This window comes from Scylla paramamosain, chromosome 36, assembly GCF_035594125.1.
Source record: "Scylla paramamosain isolate STU-SP2022 chromosome 36, ASM3559412v1, whole genome shotgun sequence".
Classification (NCBI taxonomy): Eukaryota; Metazoa; Arthropoda; class Malacostraca; order Decapoda; family Portunidae; genus Scylla; species Scylla paramamosain.
Window position 1 is genome coordinate 7,567,388 of NC_087186.1, and position 22,020 is coordinate 7,589,407.

The 22,020-nt window shown below is 48.0% G+C and overlaps 1 protein-coding gene across 1 annotated transcript in view; it reads left to right on the forward strand.

Moving 5' to 3' along the window:
• Nucleotides 1-724: 724 nt before the first annotated feature.
• LOC135090802 (roundabout homolog 2-like) overlaps nt 725-22,020 on the forward strand; it is a 40,709-nt gene continuing 19,413 nt past the window's right edge. Inside the window, exons 1-5 of the mRNA XM_063987868.1 lie at nt 725-814; nt 966-1,028; nt 1,222-1,543; nt 18,258-18,396; nt 19,518-19,675. Of these exons, the coding sequence (XP_063843938.1) occupies nt 725-814; nt 966-1,028; nt 1,222-1,543; nt 18,258-18,396; nt 19,518-19,675 (772 nt within the window). The remainder of the gene's footprint in view (nt 815-965; nt 1,029-1,221; nt 1,544-18,257; nt 18,397-19,517; nt 19,676-22,020) is intronic.

Consider the following 22,020-nt stretch of genomic DNA (forward strand, 5'->3'; position numbering starts at 1 on the left):
GGCCCAGGCAGGAACCCTCGCCCCGCCGTGTGTGTCGATCCAGTTAACGCAGTTCTCGCTTTACACTCTGTTAAATCCGGAGTCGAGGCGAGAACTGTGTCTTGTATTTATTTAACAAATCAAGATAAGCGTCGCAGGTTTCTCCCGGACGAGCTCTTGCCATGAAGACACGAGTGCTTTGGACTGATATTTATTTTAAAAAATCATGCAGGATTCTGATAATGAGGAGGAGGAGGAGAAAGAGGAAGAGGAGGAGGAGGAGGAGGAAGGTTATTTTGTGAAGAAATTAACTCTGAGTCACCCTCCTCCTCCACTCTCCCCTTCGTCACTAACTGGCCCTGCTGTCCCCCCCGTCCCCTTGTCCCCGTGTCGTCGGGTTAAGGTGAAGGGCGGTGCGCAGCGTCCCCCCTTGAGGCGGCGACCCACGGCAGCCGGCAAGGTTCTCCTATTTCGTGGAGGTCTCTGGGCGGCGCGTAATGCCTCACCTGCGGGTCAGCAGCAGCGGGAAGAAGACATTGGGGATGAAGGGGATGGGTCGTCCGTCTTGGCGAGGTGGCAGGCGAGAAGACCTTTGTTCTGACCCACTCCCGCCTCCTCCTCGGACGCCGCGGCAGACAGGGCGGCACCGAGTCCTCCGCGGCAACTGGACGCCTCTAAGTAGCCCAGGAAACTCCGGTAATGGGCCTTGTATCTTTCACCCTCATTTTAAGTCCCCGCGTCCCCCATGTCCCCCTCCCGCACCCCTATCCCGCCGCCCTCACCGCCACTCAGCATAACACAAGTCACCATTACCTCCCTCTCCCGGCGTGTCATCGTAAGGAGGTGCCGCGGGGGACTCGGCAAAAGGACGTTTTCCACTCTCACGTCTCATTTTTTCGTCTTTAGGAGAAATTAGCGATAGGATAGACAGGGTTGGCTTTTTCTTGACATTGTACATCTTTTGCACGCACCTGTCATTGTGTTAGAGACAGGCCTGGGCAGCGAATGTGGACGACGTGATGGCGGGGGAGGCTTTGCATCAACAGACTGTGAGAGATTGGCCGGATGGTGGTTGGTGATTCCCTTGCTCGTTCACTGTTTAATTTATGCGTAATGAGGACGTACAGATCTCAGACTCATCAGTGACTCATCTTGCCTCCACGGTGCGGGACACGCCACCTCCACGGAAGTGACCCAAAAAAGTAATACTCAACGATCCATATTTTGTCTCCTCCCGCGAAGGCCCGGCCCTTCCATCTCGGGTACCGAGGCCGGCGGTGCTTGAGGACCAAAACAACACCGTCAAAGGAGCCTCATAGTGGCCTCGCCGCCTCCCTGCTGCGCCGACACAAAGGGCACGAGGCCCGCCCGCCGCCCGGTCCCCCACAGGCACTTGGCGCCCCGCCAGTCGCGCTGGAAACTTGTACTACAGCGGGACACGTCAAGGCAACAAAAGACACAAAAGTTGGTGGGGAGCTCGGCCAGATCCCCTCAAGGAAGATACAAAAACATTACAGCGACGTTCACCGCATCAGATCTTTGCTCTTGATAACAAAACCACTTTGTTAGTGCCTCGAGGCCCAGTGTGGGTGCCGCCGTTGCCCCGCGACCCCTGTGTAGGAGGGTCACTGTGGCCTGACGCGGAGTTTTTGCCGCAAAGTCTTGGCCGGCACACTTGGATAATCGCCAGTATCACGGCGCGTGTCCTCCTGATTTGATTTGGTTCGAGCGGAAGGACTGGTGACGGCGGCCCGGAATCCGGAACGCCGGGGCGAGGCCAAGCGTCGCCGCGGCGTGGCGGCGCTGCGGCGGGGCGGTGTTCCCGCTCTTCCCTGACACACTCCAAGCGCCAACTAATTCCTAACCAAATTGTGGCCAAAATCACCCGAGTGAGGCCAAGTTTCCTCGCGCCAGGAAGGACAAGTCCCGTCCTTCCTCCCCCCTCCTACCGCTGTCCCTCCTCCTCCTGTCCGCCGCGTTACTCTCCCACCCCACACCCCGGCTGAGATAAAATACTCGAGGAGGAGAAGAGTGAGAAAACTGGCCAAGTTTGAGGCGGGATTTCTGGTGCAAGAGCTCAAGGAAGAGAGAGAGAGAGAGAGAGAGAGATAGAGAGAGAGAGAGAGAGAGAGAGAGAGGCGGGAGAGAAGATTCAGTGGATGGCGAGATATTTTTACGTTGAGGAAGGCACGTTCTGCAGCACGGCGAGGACTTCCCGCAACACGCCTGCATGCGAGGCGGTGAGGTACACGCTGGGGGCGTTCCCGGGGGCCGTTTTCTTGTCAGCATATAGGGGGCGGAGTGAGCGAAGGAGACGTTGTTAGGGCGACGGGGCTGAGCGGGGCGGTGCTAAGAGTACTCGTGGTTGTAGCCGTGAATGTACTTTTGACAATAATGATGGTGAGAGCGACTTTACAATGAACTGAGCGAGTTGAAGACACTACACTACAGATAGAAATTCCCTCCGTCCCTTCCCCCCCCTCCACCCCCCATGAGCCGTGTTGCAGGGGAGGGGGGAGGTGGAAGGGACGCAGGGTCGTGGTGTTGTCGTCCCTTCTCCTGTCACAAGATTCTGAGCGTTTCCATTCAATTCACAGCGACGCGTTTTTCTGAGCGAGGAGCAGCAGGAAGCTTTGGCCGGGGCAGATAAGATGCAGACATGACTTGTTTCTGTCGAGGCGTGTAGTACCTCCTCCTCCTCCTCCTCCTCGTCCTCCTCCTCCTACCACTCTTTCCTTCCCTTCCCTTCCCTCCTTTCTCCATGCACTTTCATCCTCTCCGCATTTTCCCCTTCCTCCTTTCATCTTCTACTCTCTTCTCTCCCTCCTCCTCTTGGTCCTTTCTTCCCCCTTCCTCGCATTCTCCTCTTCCTTCTGGCCATTCCTTTCTCTCCCATTTTTTCTTATTCCTTCACTCTCCCCACACTCTCACACTCCTTACTTTGCATCTCCTCCATCTCTCTCATCACTCCCTAACTCTCTTCCCCTTCACTGGCTCCCTCCTCTCTCTTCTGTTGTTCCTCTGGCCTTCCTCTTCCATTTATCCTGTTTCCCCTATTCGCTTTCATTCTCTCCATCTCTTTCATCACTTTCTGCCTTTCATCATCTCTTTCATCACCTCCTGCTGCTCTTCCTCCTTCCATTCCTTTCTCCTCTTCTTTCTGTTCCCTCATTCCTTCATTCCTTCATCTCTTTCATTTAGCCCATTTCTCTAACTTATTTTCACTGCTTCGCGAAAGAATGACACGCTTGACGTAAATAAAAGGGCGGGAAAAAAAAAACAACAACGCTGTGTTTGTTGAATCACAAAACGCGCAACTCCGCAGGGAAAATGAAATGAATAAGTAATGAGAGGGACTTGATTCTCTGCCGCGCCGGATCGCCTTACTTAAACGAACACTTTTCTCGTCTCGGTTAACGATGGAACACTGGGAATAAATGATGCACAAGCTATCCAGTCTGTCTGTCTGTCTGTCTGTCTGTCTGTCTGTCTGTCTGTCTGTCTGTCTGTCTGTCTACCTTCCTGTCTGTGTGTTTGTATGTCTTTCTGTCTGTCTGGCTGTCTGGCTGGCTGACTTTTATTTATTTAAGTGTTGTAAGAGACGTGTGTGTTTAGTGTTGATATTTTTCGTTGTTGTAATTGTTCTTTTGGAAGGTACATGTTCTTTTTAGTTGTGGTAATCGTTGTTTTCTTATGTTGTTTTAGTGATAGTTGTATTATTATTATTAGCAGAAATATGTAGTAGTGGTGATTGTAGTTGGTGGTATAATTCGTTGTTGGTGCAAAAGTAGCAGTAGCAGTAGTAGTAGTAGTAGTAGTAGTAGTAATAGTAGTAGTAGAAGTAGAAGTAGTAGTAATACTAGTAGCAGTAATACTAGTAGTAGTAGTAGTAGTAGTAGTAGTAGTAGGAGAAGGAAGAGGACTTGAAATTTCGTAATAGCTGTAGTAGTAGGAATAGGTAGTAGTAGTAGTAGTAGTATCAGTAGTAGTAGTAATAGTAGTAGTAGTAGTAGTAATAATAGTAGTAGTAGTAGTAATAAGAGGTGGACTTACAATTCATAATAGGTGTACGTACATAGTAGTCATAGTAATGGTGGTAGTAGCAACAGTAGTAATAAACAGTATCAGCAGCAGTGGTAGCGGTGATGGTAGCAGTTAGTAGTAGTAAAGCAACACAGTAGTAATAACAGTGCACAACCAATGATAAACACCGCGCCCTTTTGTCCCGGGTCCCTGGCGGCGAATCTGCGGCGGTGCTTTAGTTGCAGCGTTAATTAATCGCCCAACATTAGCCCGTAAGAAGACTGGAATCACAGGAAACGTTTAGGAGAATTAAAGTCCCCGAGCCGCAGCGAGGGACGCGAGGGGCGGAGGAGGAGGCGCAGGCACGGATACGCTCAGGTAAAGGTGGTAGGAACAGGTAAATGAATAGGAGCCTTGGGACGCATTAGAAACTCACCTTAATTGTAACCTGGGGACGATGAGGCTTTTCGAAGGCTGAGAGAGAGAGAGAGAAAGAGAGAAATGCGGAGATTGAAAAGAGGGAAAAAAAGACATGCATCGGTGTTATTATTGTTATTGTTCCCGTGTACACTGGCACCCCCTTTGTCTAAGTATCGAACTGTGCATTCTATAGAAGATGCAGATACGCGACGGCCTCTATTTATGGGCGAGGATACAGAGCGCGCCTTTGTACGGGCAACGACTCCGCGCCCCGCCAGGAAAAAATAAACTCGAAGGAATGATGACTCGTAAAATATTAATCCATTGTTACGCTGACGACGACGACGACGACGACGAGGAGGAGGAGGAGGAGGAGGAGGAGGAGAAGGAGGAGGAGGAGGAGGATTTTGTTGAATCTACGGGAAAGGTACGCCTGGGATATTTTTCTTGTTTTTTTTTTTTTTTTCCGCGAGTTACTTTTCTCTTTCTCTCTCTTCCGCTCCTGTTGTTGCCGGGCTGGACACACAGAGATGCATACACACACACACACACACACACGGGTAGGCGGAAAAAATATATATATACGTAAAGGGAAATGGAAAAAACTAGGTTGATTAGAGTCTAGTGAAAGGGTTAAAAATACGAGACAACGGGAGAGGCTTTGAGAGAGAGAGAGAGAGAGAGAGAGAGAGAGAGGAGAGAGAGAGAGAGAGAGAGAGAGAGAGAGAGAGAGAGAGGTATGACGCGTGACTGAAGAGGAATGAGAAGAGAGTGAGAGGAGGACCAGGCGGAGACTTTGATGGGAAAGGGAGAAGAGAGTGATTCCTCTCTCTCACTCTCCTCTCCCTCCTGCCCTCCCTCTCTGTCCCGTCTTACAGAAAACCAGTCGCGTACAAATTCTTTTCAGCAGTAGTGGTTATAAAGCCTCTTACAGGAACACTGGAGAGGGAGAGGGGAGGGAGAGGGAGAGGGAGAGAAGAGGAGCGCTGGGAATAGGAAGGGAAGGATGGGAGAAAAATAGGGACAGAGGCAGTAAGAGAAGGAGGCTGGAAGGTAAACAAAAGGATATAATGAAAGCTGGAAAGGAAAGATGGATAAAGAGGAAGTATGAGAAGGAAGAGGAAAGTAAAGGAAGAAGATAGGAAGAGATGAAGGTCAGAAGATAAAGAGAGAAGGATGCTGAGATGGAGGGTAGAAAGGACAGGAGGATAAAGAAGAGAAAGTAAGAGGAGGAGGAGGAAGAGGAGAAGGAGTAAGAGAAAGTAGGAAAGAGGAATAATGTGCAAACTTAGGAGAATGAGAATGAGAGTGAGGAAGAGGAGGAGATGAACAAGAGATTGTTTATGGCATGACTGCAGTGGCGAGACAGAGAGAGAGAGAGAGAGAGAGAGAGAGAGAGAGAGAGAGAGAGAGAGAGAGAGAGAGAGAGAGAGAGAGAGAGAGAGCCTCGTCAGCAGTGTGGGTTGATGGTCGTCGTCAGGAGGTCGTCAGTCGCCTCCTGCCGCTGCTGCTGCCCCGCCCCCTCTTCGCCATCGTGATTGCGACAGATGGTGACGTCCCCTCCCTCCACCTCTCCCTCCTTCCCCCACGATCTCCTTCCCTCCCTCCATCTCTCCCTCCACGCCCTCCATCCCTCCTTCCACGTCTCTCTCGCTCCTCCATCCATCCCTCTACGCCCTCTCCTCCTTCCTCCCTCCATCTCTTCCTCCTTCTCTTCACGCTCTCCCTCCTTCCTCTCTCTCCCTACGCCCTCCTTCCCTCCCTCCACGCCCTCCCTTCCTCTCCTTCCCTCCATTCCTCCCTCCACTATCTCCTTCCTCCCTTCACGCCCTCCACGATTTACTTCCCTCCCTCCACGATCTCCTTTCCTCCACGCTCTCTCCTTCCTCCCTCCACGCCCTCTCTCCATCTCTCCATGCCCCCCTCCTTTACTCCACGCCTCCTCTCCTTCCCTCGACACCCTCCATCCCTCCCTCCCTCCCTCCTACACTCAGCTTCTCCATCCATCGTTCCCTTCACTTCATCCATCCATCTCTCTTCCCTCCACTCCCTCCTTCCTTTTCTCTCTCTCTCTCTCTCTCTCTCTCTCCCTTTTACTTCGCTTCGTGTGTCATCTCTATTCCTTCCTTCATTCCTTCCCTTCATTTTCCCTCCCTCCCTCCCTCCCTCCCTCCCTCTATGCGTCCGATTGCTCTTATCCCCTCCCATCTCTGTGTCATCTCTTCCTCTCCCTTCCCTCTCCCTCTCCCTCTCCCTCTCTCTCTCTCCCTCTCCCTCCCCCCGCCAGGCCCCGCACCGCACTAGTTAATGCTTTATGAATTCCAGTGGCAGTGATAAGAACACCTGCAAAAAATACTGAATTAAAAATGTATCCGCGCACGTCTGTATGTACCTACTCCGTTATGAAATACACAGTCCGTCCCGTGGAAATATTATGTTTAAATGTTGAAACGCTCTCTCTCTCTCTCTCTCTCTCTCTCTCTCTCTCTCTCTCTCTCTCTCTCTCTCTCTCTCTCTCTCTCTCTCTCTCTCTCTCTCTCTCTCTCTCTCTCTCTCTCTCTCTACAAAATGTTAACTTATTACCTTCCTAGTTCAACGCTCTTTTTTTTTTTTTTTTGTTCTCTATTGTAAGTGAAGTGTTTTTTTTTTTTAAGTTTTCTCTTAATTTTAGCGGGTGACAACCTCCCGTGTTTCCTCAGACCTGCTTCAGCTTCACTGTAAAACACTCCACATGTATAATATTTCATTCGTAAATCAGAGAGAGAGAGAGAGAGAGAGAGAGAGAGAGAGAGAGAGAGAGAGAGAAGAAGCAGAAGGGAGTGGTATGTTTTTGCAGTGCGCTGTCATTCCCTTCCTAAAGCTGTCAGAGGGGCGGGGAGGGCGTGGAGGGCTTGAGGGAAGAGAGAGGGAGTGTGTGTGTGGGAGTGTGGGAGGGAGTAAAGGCTGATGGAGGAAAGATGGAGGGAAGGTGGAGGGAAGGACGCGTGTTGGGAATTATTCTCCAACCATGACTATTGTTATGAGACCGACAACTAATCGACATATGGAGGAAGAATGATGGGTAGGGTGATTTTCTCCTCCTCCTCCTCCTCCTCCTCCTCTTTTTCTTCCTCCGTCTTCTTCTTCGCCTCCTCCTCCCCCTCTTCTCTGTCCTTGGCGAAATTTCCTCAATTGGCTTATCAGTTTTTGTCGTTTTGTTTTATACTCGTAGTTAAGCCTCAGTGGAAATGGAGATGAAATGAAGTTGCGTCTCTCTCTCTCTCTCTCTCTCTCTCTCTCTCTCTCTCTCTCTCTCTCTCTCTCTCTCTCTCTCTCTCTCTCTCTCTCTCTCTCTCTCTCTCTCTCTCTCAGTTTTTGTCATGCTCGTAATTAAATTTATTCCAGCGTGGTGGCTTGTTTGTGTTATTTAAATAATTTTCTTGTCATGCCTTTTCTACCTTTTTAATCCTTTTAATATCATATCTCCCTCATCCTCCTCCTCTTCCTCCTCCTCCTCCTCCTCCTCCTCCTCCTCCTCCTCCTCCTCACAATCCCTCATGTCACCCCGTCCTTCTTCCTGCCTCCGTCTTCTCATCCTCGTCCTCTCCCGAAGGAACTGTTTTTGAAAGACTTTGGAAGCGTCAGTCTTGGGAACGACATAAAAGATCCTGAAGCGGCGGTGAAATAACACAGGATAGAAAGCAACAGACGTATCACATTTTGCCTGACGGAGGGGCGACGAGGGGATGGTGGCCTCCTCCTCCTCCTCCTCCTCCTCCTCCTCCTCCTCCTCCTCCTCCTCCTCCTCCTCCTCCTCCTCCTCCTCCTCTTCTTCCTAATATAATGAGAGATGCTTCAGGTTCGATGCTTCATTGTCTTTTTTCTCCTTTCCTGTAATCTTTCCTCTTGAAGGGAAGGGCGTCTCCAGGCAGCATCCTGTCACCCTTTACCTCCTCCCCTCTCCCTCCTTCTCACTTCCCTCCCCTTCCTTCCCGTTCGTATTGTCCTGTCGCGGCTCCCCCTCCCTGCCTTTCTCCTCCCCTTTCTTCTCCTCCTTCGTCGTAACCTGTCGGTACCAATACGTCTTTTTAGGAGCCACACACACCCTTTTCTCTTTTTCCCTTTCCTTTTCAACCCTTCTCCTTTTCTCTTCCCACCCTCTCCCACCACCCACGCCACTCCGCTCCCTCGTCCTCTAACACGCGGAACGATGAGGCGAAAACTTAAGACAATAGAGAGCTGGGGGAAGCGTGTACCCTCTCCGTGGGAGCTTAAATATTGAGCCTGGAGTGATAAGCTGGAGTGGGTAATCATGCCTTTCATATCGGGACGTGAGAGGGTCGACCAGAGGGAGACGAGAGAAAGAGAGAAAGGAGACACACAGAGAAAAAAAGAATTGTGAAGTAAGACCACAAGGAGGAGGAGGAGGAGGAGGAGGAGTAAAGGAGATGAAAGAGAGAGATTTACGAAGCTGTGGCCGTGAAATATATCGCTTAGAAATCCAGTGAACGGAAGCAGATGTCGTATATTTTCCTCTTAGGGTCTTGCTGCTGCAGTGGCGAGTTTGCGGAGAGAGAGAGAGAGAGAGAGAGAGAGAGAGAGAGAGAGAGAGAGAGAGAGAGAGAGAGAGAGAGAGAGAGTGTTGAAAGTAAGTCCACAAAATACTATTAAATGCAATCCGTACTTACGCCCATAAAGTAAAGGAAGAAATGCCACGATACATGACCCAGAGAGAGAGAGAGAGAGAGAGAGAGAGAGAGAGAGAGAGAGAGAGAGAGAGAGAGAGAGAGAGAGAGACTACAACTCAGGCTCACTGCAAATCCCCCGAAGAGTCGTTCACACTCGAGGCAACAACTCAGACGACCACCGAGCGACTCTCACTGTGTAAGAACCACCGATTACATTTCTCTCACATGACATTAAATTTTCTCCCGGCGCCGCTCAAGTGCACGGGGAACTTCGGGCAGGTTAATCGCTCCTTGAAGGGTCGTCATCCGCGTCAGAGGTCGTAGATGGGGCGGGGGCAGGGATAAAGGACGACTCCACGACCTGTAATTATCCCCTCCGTCAGTTCTGCCCGGCGATCGTCAGGACGCGCCTATAAATTCGAGTTCCGCTGGATGATTTTGAAGATGAAGTAATTAAAGACTGAAATGAGGGAGGCTTTAGTTATCCTCTTGGTTCATCCTCCTGCGTCTCCTCCTCTGCGTCTCCGTCAGCAAAGAGTCTCGGGGCTGCGCGGACGCTCCATCACCGTCGGCGTTCTCCGCGTGATTAATGCTCTCCCGTGACGCGGCCTCACTCGGCCAGCGGAGAAAAATGTCCTGCCAAAAAAGGAAAACCCGCCGTCCAATACTCACGAATATATTTCAATGGAATATAAACAGCGAATGGCGGAGGTGTCAGGGAGAGAGAGAGAGAGAGAGAGAGAGAGAGAGAGAGAGAGAGAGAGAGAGAGAGAGAGAGAGGGAGAGAGAACCCATCCACAGTAGACTCAAATACCACGTAACGACACTTTTACCTCTCTCTCTCTCTCTCTCTCTCTCTCTCTCTCTCTCTCTCTCTCTCTCTCTCTCTCTCTCTCTCTCTCTCTCTCTCTCTCTCTCTCTCTCTGCCCCACTCCACTCTTCCTGGTCTGCTAAGGAAGGACAAACAGGTGAGCCTTTGAGTTGCAGATGGCTCTTCCTCTTTAGCCTCGCGCTGACCTAAACGAGACGCACATTTATCACTGCTCAATGGCTGGCAGGAGTAGGCGAGGGCTGCTGAGTAACCCTGACATAAAGAAGGAGCAAATAGCACGCCATGTTGACAGAACGAAGACAGGAGTTCCCGGCATCCTCAGCCTCCTCAACCTCATCCTCCTCTTCCTCCTCCGCCGCTGATGAGATTAAGAACTGTGCTCGTAAACGTGTCGCCGTCATCTCTGTTACATTTGCCAGGGTCTTGTGGAGGTTGTTCGGGTTTTCAAGGTGTTTTTTAGTGGAGTTGTTGTGGAAATTTGTGGGATTTTCAAGGGTGTTTTCATTTGGCAGATTGTAGTGGAGGTTGTTGAGTAATTTTTTTTTTTTTTTTTTTTACCAGGGATGTTTTCACAGTGGAAGTTACTGGGGATTTTTAAGGGTGTTTTCATGTTGCAGACTAGTGAAAGGTGTTGAGTCTTTTCAAGGGTGGTTTAGCAGAATGTGGTGGAAGTTACTGGGGATTTTCAAGTTTTCATTTGATAGACTCCAGTCAAGGTTAATGAGATTTTTCAAGAATTTTTTTTATTTTTTTTTATTTATCAGGCTCCAGTGAAAGTTATTGAGGTTTTTTCAAAAGTGTGTGTTTTTAACAAGTTCTTAGTGAAAGTAATTGATGTTTTCAAGTGTGTTTTCTTGACTAATGCTGATTTAACAATTATTCTGCATCATCAATGGGAAAAATTTCTTTGTCATTATAAAAAAGTCCATATTCTTAAATGTTTCCACGTCTCAGCTACTTTTAACACTCTAGCGGAAGCTATTAAGGTGTTGAAATTTATTTACATATTTATTATGATAGTTTAACCCTTTCACTGCGACAGGAAACAATTAGCAGCGCCAGAAGCAATGCGTGAAGTCTTTACAGGCATCTGCAAGGAAGTTAGCAATGAAAAAGAATACATTTTGCAATTTCTTCCCAGTTCAAAGATTGGATGTGGCTGTGAAACAAGTAAAGATGTCTCAGACTGATTGGTAATTAGGAAAAAGTGTACCAGGTGTCAGTCAAAGGGTTAACAAGAATTCTGCATCAGTAAAAAAAAAAAATCACCCTCAAGAACCTGACTACTTATCTGTGCGACATTTGAAAACACTCCTTTAAAGAATCCAAAGCGTTTTAAAATACAAAAAATCTGAAACCACCATACAGAATCTCGTAGGGACACAGAAGGGCACTAGGGTGAAGAGTGAGTGTGGAGGGTTAGAGGGAGTTACGAGAGGTGAAGAGTACTGAAGGGAGGAATGGTTTTGAGGGGGTGAGGGAAGGTAACGCGGGAGTTATGAGGGTGCAGAAAGGGAGGGGAGGTGGTGAAGAGATGCCGGAGGGTGAGGGAGAAACGAGGGAGGTTCTAGGAAGGGAGCAGCAGCAGCAGCAGGAGGGAGAACAACATCATTTCGGACATTTATGAGACTAAAAGCGAAATATGAGTACAAGGAAGAAGATGAGCACACATTTTTAATTAGGTTTATGGCACAGTGAGAAGGGAGGCAAGAGAATAAGGAGAAGAATGGAAAAATGAGACAGAACAACAACGTGCACAAGATGACGAGAGAGAATAATGAGACAGAAGAGAAAGAATTATGGAAGAGACACGGAGAAATTGAGGAAAGGAGGGAAAAGTAAGGAGGAAACTGACAGAAGGAGAATGAAGACATAAGAGGGAAAAGAAACACAGGTAATATAAGAAAAAAGACACGAAAAGAATGGAGTGATGAGACGGGAGAGAAGATTGAAAGTGGAAAGACATGGAGAGATGCAGGAAAGAAGGGAGGGAGGGAGGGAGGGAGGGGGAAAGGTAAGAAGGAAACTGACAGGGAAATCCTACCCCGGGAGAGAGGGAGAGAAATAATGTTGACTATTGATTTCTTCCTTCATCTCTCCCTCCATCTCTCCCTCCAATCTCCCCTCGATCTCTCCCCCAAGAGACTGCGACTTAAGTACCGCCGAGCCCTTCAGATAGATTACGCGCCAGACAAGATTGAAGTCCGTAGATAAAATAGAAAGTGATAGAAAGCACGTAATAGATAAACACGTGATAGATGAGACGACGTGATAGACAGACAATAGATAAATATATGATAGATGAGATAGAACGTGAAAGAAAGACAGTAGATAAATATTTGATAGATAAGATCGAATGTGATAGAAATGGATGCGTAGCGGATGATAGAAAAGTAATACGTGATAAATAAGGTAAAAGGTGATGGAGAAAGATATAATTGAAATAGAATGTGATTGAAAGACACGCAGTAGATAGATTAATGATAAATAAAATAGAAAGAGATAAAGACAGGTAAATTACAGTAAGGTAGATAGAGTCCTATGATACACAATAGAAAACAATGAACGAATAAAGAAAATATAAATAACATGTTGATTAAATACTGAAAAAAAAAGTTAGAGAAAAAATAGTACAAGTTAAATAGATAAAAATCATGATATCCAGGCTGGTAATGAGAAAAAGTACACAGTTAAAAGGAAAGAAAAATATGTTTAAATGAAAGAAAAAAGGTTAGAAGAGGAAAAGTAAACAACGTGAGATGAGTACCAGCAAATGGAGAGACTTACACACACACACACACACACACACACACACACACACACACACACACACACACACACACACACACACACACACACACACACATACAGTCACACATACACATGACCTAATTAAGACTCCACGTGTAGTGTACCTAGTTCTCTCCCCTTCATTCCTCCTCCTCCTCCTCCTCCTCCTCCTCCTCCTCCTCCTCCTCCTCCTCCTCCTCCTCCTCCTCCTCCTCCTCCTCTTCCTCCTTTCCCTATGCACAGCTGGTAGTCCCACCCTTCCTTTGAGGTACGGAAGGGAGGACGAGGAGGAGGAGTAGGAAAAGGGCGTGAGAGGCTGCTGACTAGGAGAAGGAGGAAGAGGAGGAGGAGGAGGAGGAGGAGGAGGAGGAGGAGGAGGAGGAGGAGGAGGAGGAGGAGGAGCAGGAGGAGGAGGAATCATTGAAGTGTGAGGAGAAGTTGACGTTTCTTTTGTTTCTTCCACTGGTTTGAGAACTTGATGAGAGGGTAGAGTTGCTGGGTAGGAAGGGAGAGGAATGGGGGAGGGAAGGGGTATATGGGGGTGACTAGGCAGGGCTGCTTGAATCAATGGAGGGTTGGCGAAAGAGGGGAAGTGGGGGAGAAAAGAGTATACGAGACCATTAGAAGGGGAAGAAAGAGGGGAAAAAGGGAGTAGAGAGGGAGAGAAATGCGTGTTTCAGGAGGTGAGTGTGTGTAAGAGAGAGAGAGAGAGAGAGAGAGAGAGAGAGAGAGAGAGAGAGAGAGAGAGAGAGAGAGAAAACATCACACAAAATACTCAGGAAAGAATTTACACTTCACTCAAACTAAGAGAGAGAGAGAGAGAGAGAGAGAGAGAGAGAGAGAGAGAGAGAGAGAGAGAGAGAGAGGGTGAACTATCGGGTGTTAGAGTGATCGAGTGACCGACAGTAATTAAGAGAAGCCCAAGGAAGCCTCAGGGAAACTCCGTGTCCTGCGGGCGTGGAGGGAGGGACGCAGCTGTCGCCGCTCTTAGAGGAGGAGGAGGAGGAGGAGGAGGAGGAGGGTGATGGCGGCGAGGATAAGAAAGAAGATGATGAGGAGGATGAGTAGTAGTAGTAGTAGTAATAGTAGTAGTAGTAATAATAGTAGTAGTAGTAGTAGGAGGAGGAGGAGGAGGAGGAGGAGGAGGAGGAAGATGTTAAAGAGAAGCAACAAAAGAAAAAAAAAAGAAAATGATGATGATGATGATGATGATGATGATGATGATGATGATGAGAAGGAACAGCCGGAGGTGGAGGAAGATAGCGGTAAAAAAAAGGGGAGAGAAAAAAAAATAGGAGGAGGAGGAAGAAGAGGACAGAGATTAGGAGAAAGATAAAAAAAAAAGTACATGAAGACGAAGAGGAAGAGAAGGAGCAGGAAGAACAGGGATTGGGAAAAGGAACCAGAAAAAAAGTCTGGATCAGGAAGAAGAGGAAGAGGAAGAGTAGGGGAAGTAAAAAGATCAAAAGCAAAGAGGAGGAGGAGGAGGAGGAATAAAAGAAAACAACAACTGGAATTAGGAGTAAGGATAAGAACATACGAACAGGAGGAGGTAGAAGAGGGTGAGACATAAGAAGACAAAGTAGAGGAAGAAGAGGTGGAGGAGGGAGAATATGAAAAGGAGGAAGAGGAAGGAAAGAAAGAACATGGAAGCAGGAGTTAGAAGAGGATGAGGCATAAGAAGATAATGCAGGGGAAGAAGAGGGAGGAAGGAGGAGGAAGAAGAAGAAGGAGGAGAAGGAGGAAAGGAGGAATAACAGGTAACAAAACCAATTAGTGGGATTACCTGGTTGAGAAGTGTATAATTTCCTCAGGTGTTCACTTCTCGTATCAAAATAAAAAAAATAAAAAAAACAAGAGGCGAAAGAAGAGAGAAGGGAGAAAGAAGAGCGCTAGAATAAAGGAAGGAAAGAGAGAAAGGAGGAAGTAAGAAAGGAAAATGTCATGGAAAGGAGAGGAAGATGAGATGAAAAAGGTACATTCTCAGGCAGGAAAAGAGGAAAGAAATGGCGAGGAGGAAGTATACGAGGGAAGAAGGACCTGTGGGAGATGAAGGAGGAGGAGGAGGAGGAGGGGGAAGAGGAGGAGGAGGAGGAGGAGGAGGAAGCAGAGCAGGAGGAGGGAAAGAAGATGAGCTAGAAAATGAAGCAGAGTGGGACTTGTAATAGGAGGAAGAGGAAGAGGAGGAGGAGGAAGAGGAGGAGGGGAGTGTAATAACAACAGAAACTGAGACTTGAGAAAAGGAAGAAAACTGTTCATTGATGTTCTTACTCTGTTATTACTCCTCCTCCTCCTCCTCCTCCTCCTCCTCCTGCAAGTAAAGCCACTAAGATGTACAATGACCCAAAGATTTTCGACGTTAATGCCAAAAGATTTCTAATTTAGCTTACATAACGCGGTTGGAGTCGCCTTCGTAAATTTCCAGAATAAATATATACAAACGGACCTTGCTATTAGGCCCAAGATTAATTAGTCGCCCAGGTAAATTGACTGCACTACCAAATTAAAAGGTAAGGTAAGGTAGGGTTAGATTAGGTAGGCAGGTGGGAGGAAGGTTGACTACGTGTCTTGAGGGAAAAATGAAGGAAGTTTTTAATAGGGGAGGTCTCAATCTCCTCACACACACACACACACAGTAACAAGACCCCAAGTAGACACATAAATAAGTAACGGTGCACACAAAACAAGAAAAGACGGAATGAACAGACAGAAAATACACGTGGAAGGACAATGATAATAGGCCTGACTCTTAGTGAGGCCAAGGGGAAGAGAAACCTAAACTTAATAGGCTTTGAAGGATAAACTGATGGGAGAGAGTGAGAGACAGAGAAGAATGGAGATGGAGGGAGAAAGAGATAGAAAAAGTAGAAAAATAAGTAGATGATGATACAGAATGCTAGGAGTTGATAGATAGATAGATAGATAGATAGATAAATGAATTGGTATATAGTTAAATAGAAAGAGAGAAAAGCTTGCAAGTATATAGTAAAAGAAAGTTGATAGATGAATGAGTAGATAGATAGACATATAGATAGATAAATAGATAAACTGGCAGATAACAGTTAAATAGAGAAAAAAAAACTTACAAAATGAAATAAAAGAAAGTTGATAGACGAATATAGATGAATGAATAGACAGATAGATACATAGACAGATAGACAGACAGATAGAAAGACAGATAGATAGACAAATAGACAGACAGACAGACAGATGGAGTAACTAACAAGCAGACAGCAAGACCAGCAGACAGGCGGCGAGGGCTGAGGGAAGCCGATGAGTTACTGACAGGAAGTGGGAAGAGTAAAAATAGTCAAGTAAAATAGTATAGTGTTTCCCCAGAGAGAGAGAGAGAGAGAGAGAGAGAGAGAGAGAGAGAGAGAGAGAGAGAGAGAGAGAGAGCACATACGGAGATAGGAAAGATGAGATAACACGAGGGGGAAACGAGTATAAGAAATAAAGAACGGGAAAGAAAGAAAGAAAGGAAGAGAGAAGGAAAGAAAGGAAGGGAAGATGGTGATAAGGAAGATGAAAGTGAATGAATGAATGAATGAATGACACCAAAAGCGAAAGGAGAGAATAAAGGAAGGAAAGAAACGAAGACTATGAATGAAGATAAGAACTGGATGAAAGACAAGATGAGAGAGAGAGAGAGAGAGAGAGAGAGAGAGAGAGAGAGAGAGAGAGAGAGAGAGAGAGAGAGAGAGAGAGAGAGAGAGAGAGAGAGAGAGAGAGAAGCACACGTGTCTGTCTTTAAATTTCCTTCTTGTCACTTTAATCCTTAAGGATTGACACTAAATACTGACTAAGGAAATAGAAAAACCCTCTCTCTCTCTCTCTCTCTCTCTCTCTCTCTCTCTCTCTCTCTCTCTCTCTCTCTCTCTCTCTCTCTCTCTCTCTCTCTCTCTCTCTCTCTCTCTCTCTCGTAATCCTCAGCCCTATCATATTCTTGTCTTTCTACTTTCCACCAAATTTCCGAAGAGGAAGAGGAGGAGGAGGAGGAGGAGGAAGAGGAAGCAAAAGAGGAGGAAGAGGGTAAGAGGAGGAGGAGAAATTGTTAATTGGGTTTATGGAGGATTAAGGAGAAGGGGAGACACGGATAAAAAAATGGACGTAAAAACAGGGAAAGGAAAAAGAAAGAAGAGAGGAGGAGGAAGAAGAGGAAGAAGAAGAAGAATGGAAAATGATAGGGAAGGAGAGGACTGAGATAAACTAAAGAGAGAGAGAGAGAGAGAGAGAGAGAGAGAGAGAGAGAGAGAGAGAGAGAGTAATGGGTGTTTGCTCTCCTTGCGTTAGCCGTTCTGGCCATTGTTACCTTTAAGGCCAATTTGCTGCAGTTACCCTTCTGTTTATCGACGTTAGTGACTCCTTCTTGTGCCATTCTTGCTCCCAGTGTACGTAGTCTTCCGTGTGTGTGTGTGTGTGTGTGTGTGTGTGTGTGTGTGTGTGTTGGTTATTCAGATAATGGTATTTCAGTGTTGGTGGACAAATGGAATACAAAGGGAATATAAAGGAAAAAGGAAACAGCTGGTACTCGTTTTTTTTTTTCTCTCTCTCTCTTTTTTTTTTTTTCTCTCTCTCTCTCTCTCTCTCTCTCTCTCTCTCTCTCTCTCTCTCTCTCTCTCTCTCTCTCTCTCTTTGAGGTCTTAACGGGGTTGTTTGTTTGCGGGTATTAGTGAGGCCGTGGCTATATTTGGCGTACAAGTAGTAGTGGTGGTGGTAGTAGTGGGAGTGGTAGTAGTAGTAGTAGTAAGTAGTAGTAGTAGTAGTAGTAGTAGTAGTAGTAGTAGTAGTAGTAATAGGAGGAGGAGGAGGAGCAAGAGGGGAAGGAATAAATGTGGCAGTAAAATAAGACAACAACGGCAATTCTTAAGTTTAATAGGTAAAAAAAAAGCTTGTATGATAAAGGAAAGGAAAGATTATAAGGGTAAAAATAATAAAAAAAAATCACAACACCATTTTTATCCTCTACAATCATACAGTGTCTACCACATCACCATCACCACCACCATCACCACTTACAGATACCCATATACGAGTATGTAGTGTTATTTATTACATGTAGTCAGTTTCACATCACCGTCACCAAGAATTTCCCTCACCAAATCTTTCATCACCACTAAGGCTCGTGTTCTGAAACGCTTTGCTCTCTCACCACGACTATTTTCAAAGGCCACAGAGATGATTAGCCGGGTTTTCAAGACTGTACCTCCTTTTTAATAATGTAGAAATCTTGTTCATCTGTCACTAAGACCGTAAAAAAAACATCCTTAATTAAAAACCCGTGTAGCTTCAACTAGAGCCTTTTGAATGTAGTGAAGCTGGGACGCAGGAGTGTTTCAGAATACAGCTCTAAAAACTCACACACATGATCACCACTACAAACTTTCCCCCACATCACATCACCAACCATTCATCATTACCAGCCACCAACCCTCACCAACACTCCTCACTACCAACCCCGCATGATCACAAAATAATCCCTCACATCACCACCAGTCATCACCACCACCACCTTCCCCTCTCACCAAGTCTTTTCTCCCCCACAGGGCAGTACCGCTCCCCAGAGATCACGGAACACCCAGCCGACCTCTTGGTGCCGAAGAACGAGCCAGCGACCCTCAACTGTCACGCGGTGGGCAGGCCGGAACCGCAGATCACGTGGTACAAGGATGGCCAGCGATTTGCGTAAGTACCGGGAGATGAGTGGGAGATAAGCCAGTGGAGATTAATGGGAGAGGAGATGAAGTGAGGGATAGTGAGCGAGTGAGGGACGCGAAACACAACAATTGGGAGAGAAAGTTCAAGGTTATAGGCTTTTTTTTATCGTCTTTTTTTTCTCTCTCTGTCTCTCTTTGATATTCCAGTGCGTAAGGCCGTAAAAGATATTTATTTGCTTTTATTTACATACAAAGGTACACTTGGGGCTGGGAATGGCTAAAGTGAATCCCCACACCTGCTACTCTGAATGACAATGCGTGCTGTGTGCCTCAATGCTCCTCTTAAGCCTCATAATCAGGACATTTAAACCTCCCACTCCTACGGATTCTCGCGCTTTATAAAATGGCATGGTGCGAGTGTACAGTAGATGAAACAACAGACCCCAATGGCAGCCAAGCGAGTAATTGGCTAGTTAAGTCGTCCCAGGGCTGTAGTTTCATGTATTCTGTGTAAAATCGTTGTCCTGTTGCCATCAGTGAAAGGAGCAAGTAATACAGGGCAAGGACGCCATCAGGAAGCATTGGAACAGGTACAGGATGCGTGCAGGACCGAAATGTTATTAAAGTAATATCCTAAAACTTCTACTCCAGCATCCTACGAGATCAGACGGAGCAATAGACATTCTTAGGAACTCTTTTTTGTTATCCTATAGGGCAGTTAGTAAGCATTCAATAGGGAAGGTAGTACGAATAGAACGTCCTTTCTGCAGTATCCTTCAGTATCCTTCAATAGTTTCAGGAGCCAGATCATGTTCAAAGTATTCTCAGACATAGTAATAAAAATCCTTCTGGTAACGAGTCCTTTCTTAGTGTCCTTCCAATATTCAGCAGCTATGTCATGAGCTCCTTCACTATCCCTACAGGTGACGTGAGGAGGATGCTTGAAGGATACCGTTAGAGCTGGTATCCTTCAGTATTCAGTAGGCAGCCGTGTTTTCTTTTCTCCTTCATGTAGCATCCCTCGAGTTCAGGCAAGGAAGAGACGTGCATCCTTGAGATCTAAGTAAAAAAGAGACATGCATTCAGATTTCAGTAGGAGAGAGACATGCATCCTTCAGGACTCCCACTAAACAGGTCTTTCTCCCGCAGCATGCACAAAGGACGGCACGTGCAGCTGGACAACGGGGGCCTCTTCTTCCTCAAGGTCCTGCACACCAAGAAGGACAACGACGCAGGGGTGTATTGGTGCGTCGCTTCAAACAACGTCGGGAAGGCCACCAGCAGGAACGCCACGCTGGAGATTGCCGGTGAGTGTGGTGACGCCGAGAGGAGTAGCCGGAGTCATGGTCGCTGGTGACTGGTCGTGCATGGGCGTATTTGGGAGGCCGTCAAAGGTCGCGTCCTGGGGATCTAATGATTTATGCGTAGTTTGAGAGCAGCAATCTGTCGTGGTGATGCGGGACGCCAAGTGAGGGAGTTTAGGATATTTGGGTGTGCGTTTATCACCAGCAGGGACCTCCTCCCCGCCCCCTGACTGATGGCCCCGCAGCCTGCCCGTAGTGATCCCCACGACAAAGGAGCGAAGAATGTCATTTGGGGCAATCAGATTACCATCCTGATCGGACCCCCGCCTCGCCCCGGCCATTGTGGCGACCCGCGCACCTCCTCCTGACGGCGCCCTGAATGCCCCTCACCATTCATGCCGACGTGTGGGATAATGTTTTTGTCGGCCATTTGTTAGACGACGCCCTACACATGCCTCAAGCACACACACACACACACACACACACACACACACACACACACACACACACACACACACACACACACACACACACACACACACACACACACACACACACACACACACACACACACACACACAGAGTGCCTGACGAAGCTGGTCCACCTTTTGTTGGCGAGTAAATCCCAGTAATGATCCTCCAGGTAAGAGCCATCACCCGGTGGACTCTCGATCACTGTCGATGGCGGCAAGCGATACCGTCACGGCTCCGCCCGCCACCCAGGGTCGCCGCCCCCAGCGTCTCCCACCAAGCACGCCCGCACCCTCCCCCAGACACCTGCGATGCGTCATCCACAGTCGTGGAATTGGTCTTTATGTCTTGTTTAGATGCTGGTGAAGTTGTGGTATCCTGCGCGGCGCGTCACGGATGGGTCATGCAGGCTGCAGGGCGCGGTGGTGGGCGTCACCCTGCTGCCGTCCGCCAGCCACACCGCCCAGTGAGTGCGGGCGTAGACGAGGCGGCGGGCGAAGGGCGGCAGGTTAATTAGTTTATGGGGCAGCCCCTCACGAAGCTTTCAGGTAATTGACCAGGTAATGAGAGGAGCTAATTACTCCCGTACAGCTTCATTATCTCGGCTCGGCTGTTTTACCTGGCCAAGTTACGCTGCTGCGGCGCGGCGCGGCGGCTGCTGCCCTGCGCGGGAGTCATGATGTCCCTGAGCCTCTGGGGACACGCCTTCTGGTGCCTGTGGAGGGCGTGGGCGCGGAAGGGGGTCATTAAGCCATTGTTATGTAGATGTGCGGCCTTTCTTACCTCCCTCTCCGCCCCCTCGACCCTCCCTCCAACCTCCATGCGCCCTGTGACGCCCCCTTCCCCCTTTCTCCCTCACGGTGACCTCCTGCCCTGGGGACTCGGGCCACACGCGCCGCTGGGCCGCCTCGCACCTCTGCCAGGCAACACCTCGCGGGCAAACACCTTAAAATTCCCTCCTGTGTTCCCCAATCGCCCGCTGACCCGAGGGGGAACAATAACTCAATACTATCCATTAGGCATCCCCGCGGGGCCGCCCCAGGGGGAAGGCGGCGCGGCAAGAAAGCAGTGTGTGGGGCGGAATAATGCAATAAACAAGTTAGGGAAAGTTAGGAGGCCGACCAACCCCCAGCTGCCCTTAGGGATGAGAGGGGAGGGAAGAGGAGGAGAGAAGGCCATGGAGTAGTGAAGGAAGGTAAGGGGAGGGGAGAGGATGATAGTGTGAGGAGGAAAGGAAGGTAAAAGGAGAGAAGATAGTGTGACGGAGGGAGGGGAAAGGAAAGAAAGAGAGGAGAGAAATGTGGATGGTCGTGTGAGTGAGAGAGGGGAGTGAGCAATGTGTGTCTGCGTACGTGTCATCAGGGGAGGGGAAAGGCGCGGTGGGAGGAGAACGAGTAACAGACGGCCGCAGCTCAGACAGCGAACTATAGAATCCAAAAAAATATGTCACGGATTAGTGGCGCGGGGCAGAAAACTGTCGCGTGGCGGATATTTATAATTAGATTCTGAGTCAGGACTGAAATGATTATCAAAGGATGGGATCAGGGCGATGATTGGGAGGGCGCAGCGGCGATGGCTTTCTGGTAAGGCCTCTCCAGCACTGTACGCCTGTTCGTATCCCACTGGCGTGACCTTTGAAGGGAAGAACTGTAAACTGACCTTGATTCCTCTCACCTTTCAACCCTTCCAGCCCTCAGGTAACTGGAAACTCAACTCCTCCTTCTCTTCCTCCTCTCCCTCTTCTTCCTTGTATCTCTCTTCTTTCTCAATTCACATCTCGAAATTACATTCCTCTTCCACCAAGCCGCCACTTTAAATCTTCTTTCTATTGAGCCTTTTATTTATCTCCCATCTATCCACTTCTCTTCACTATTCCT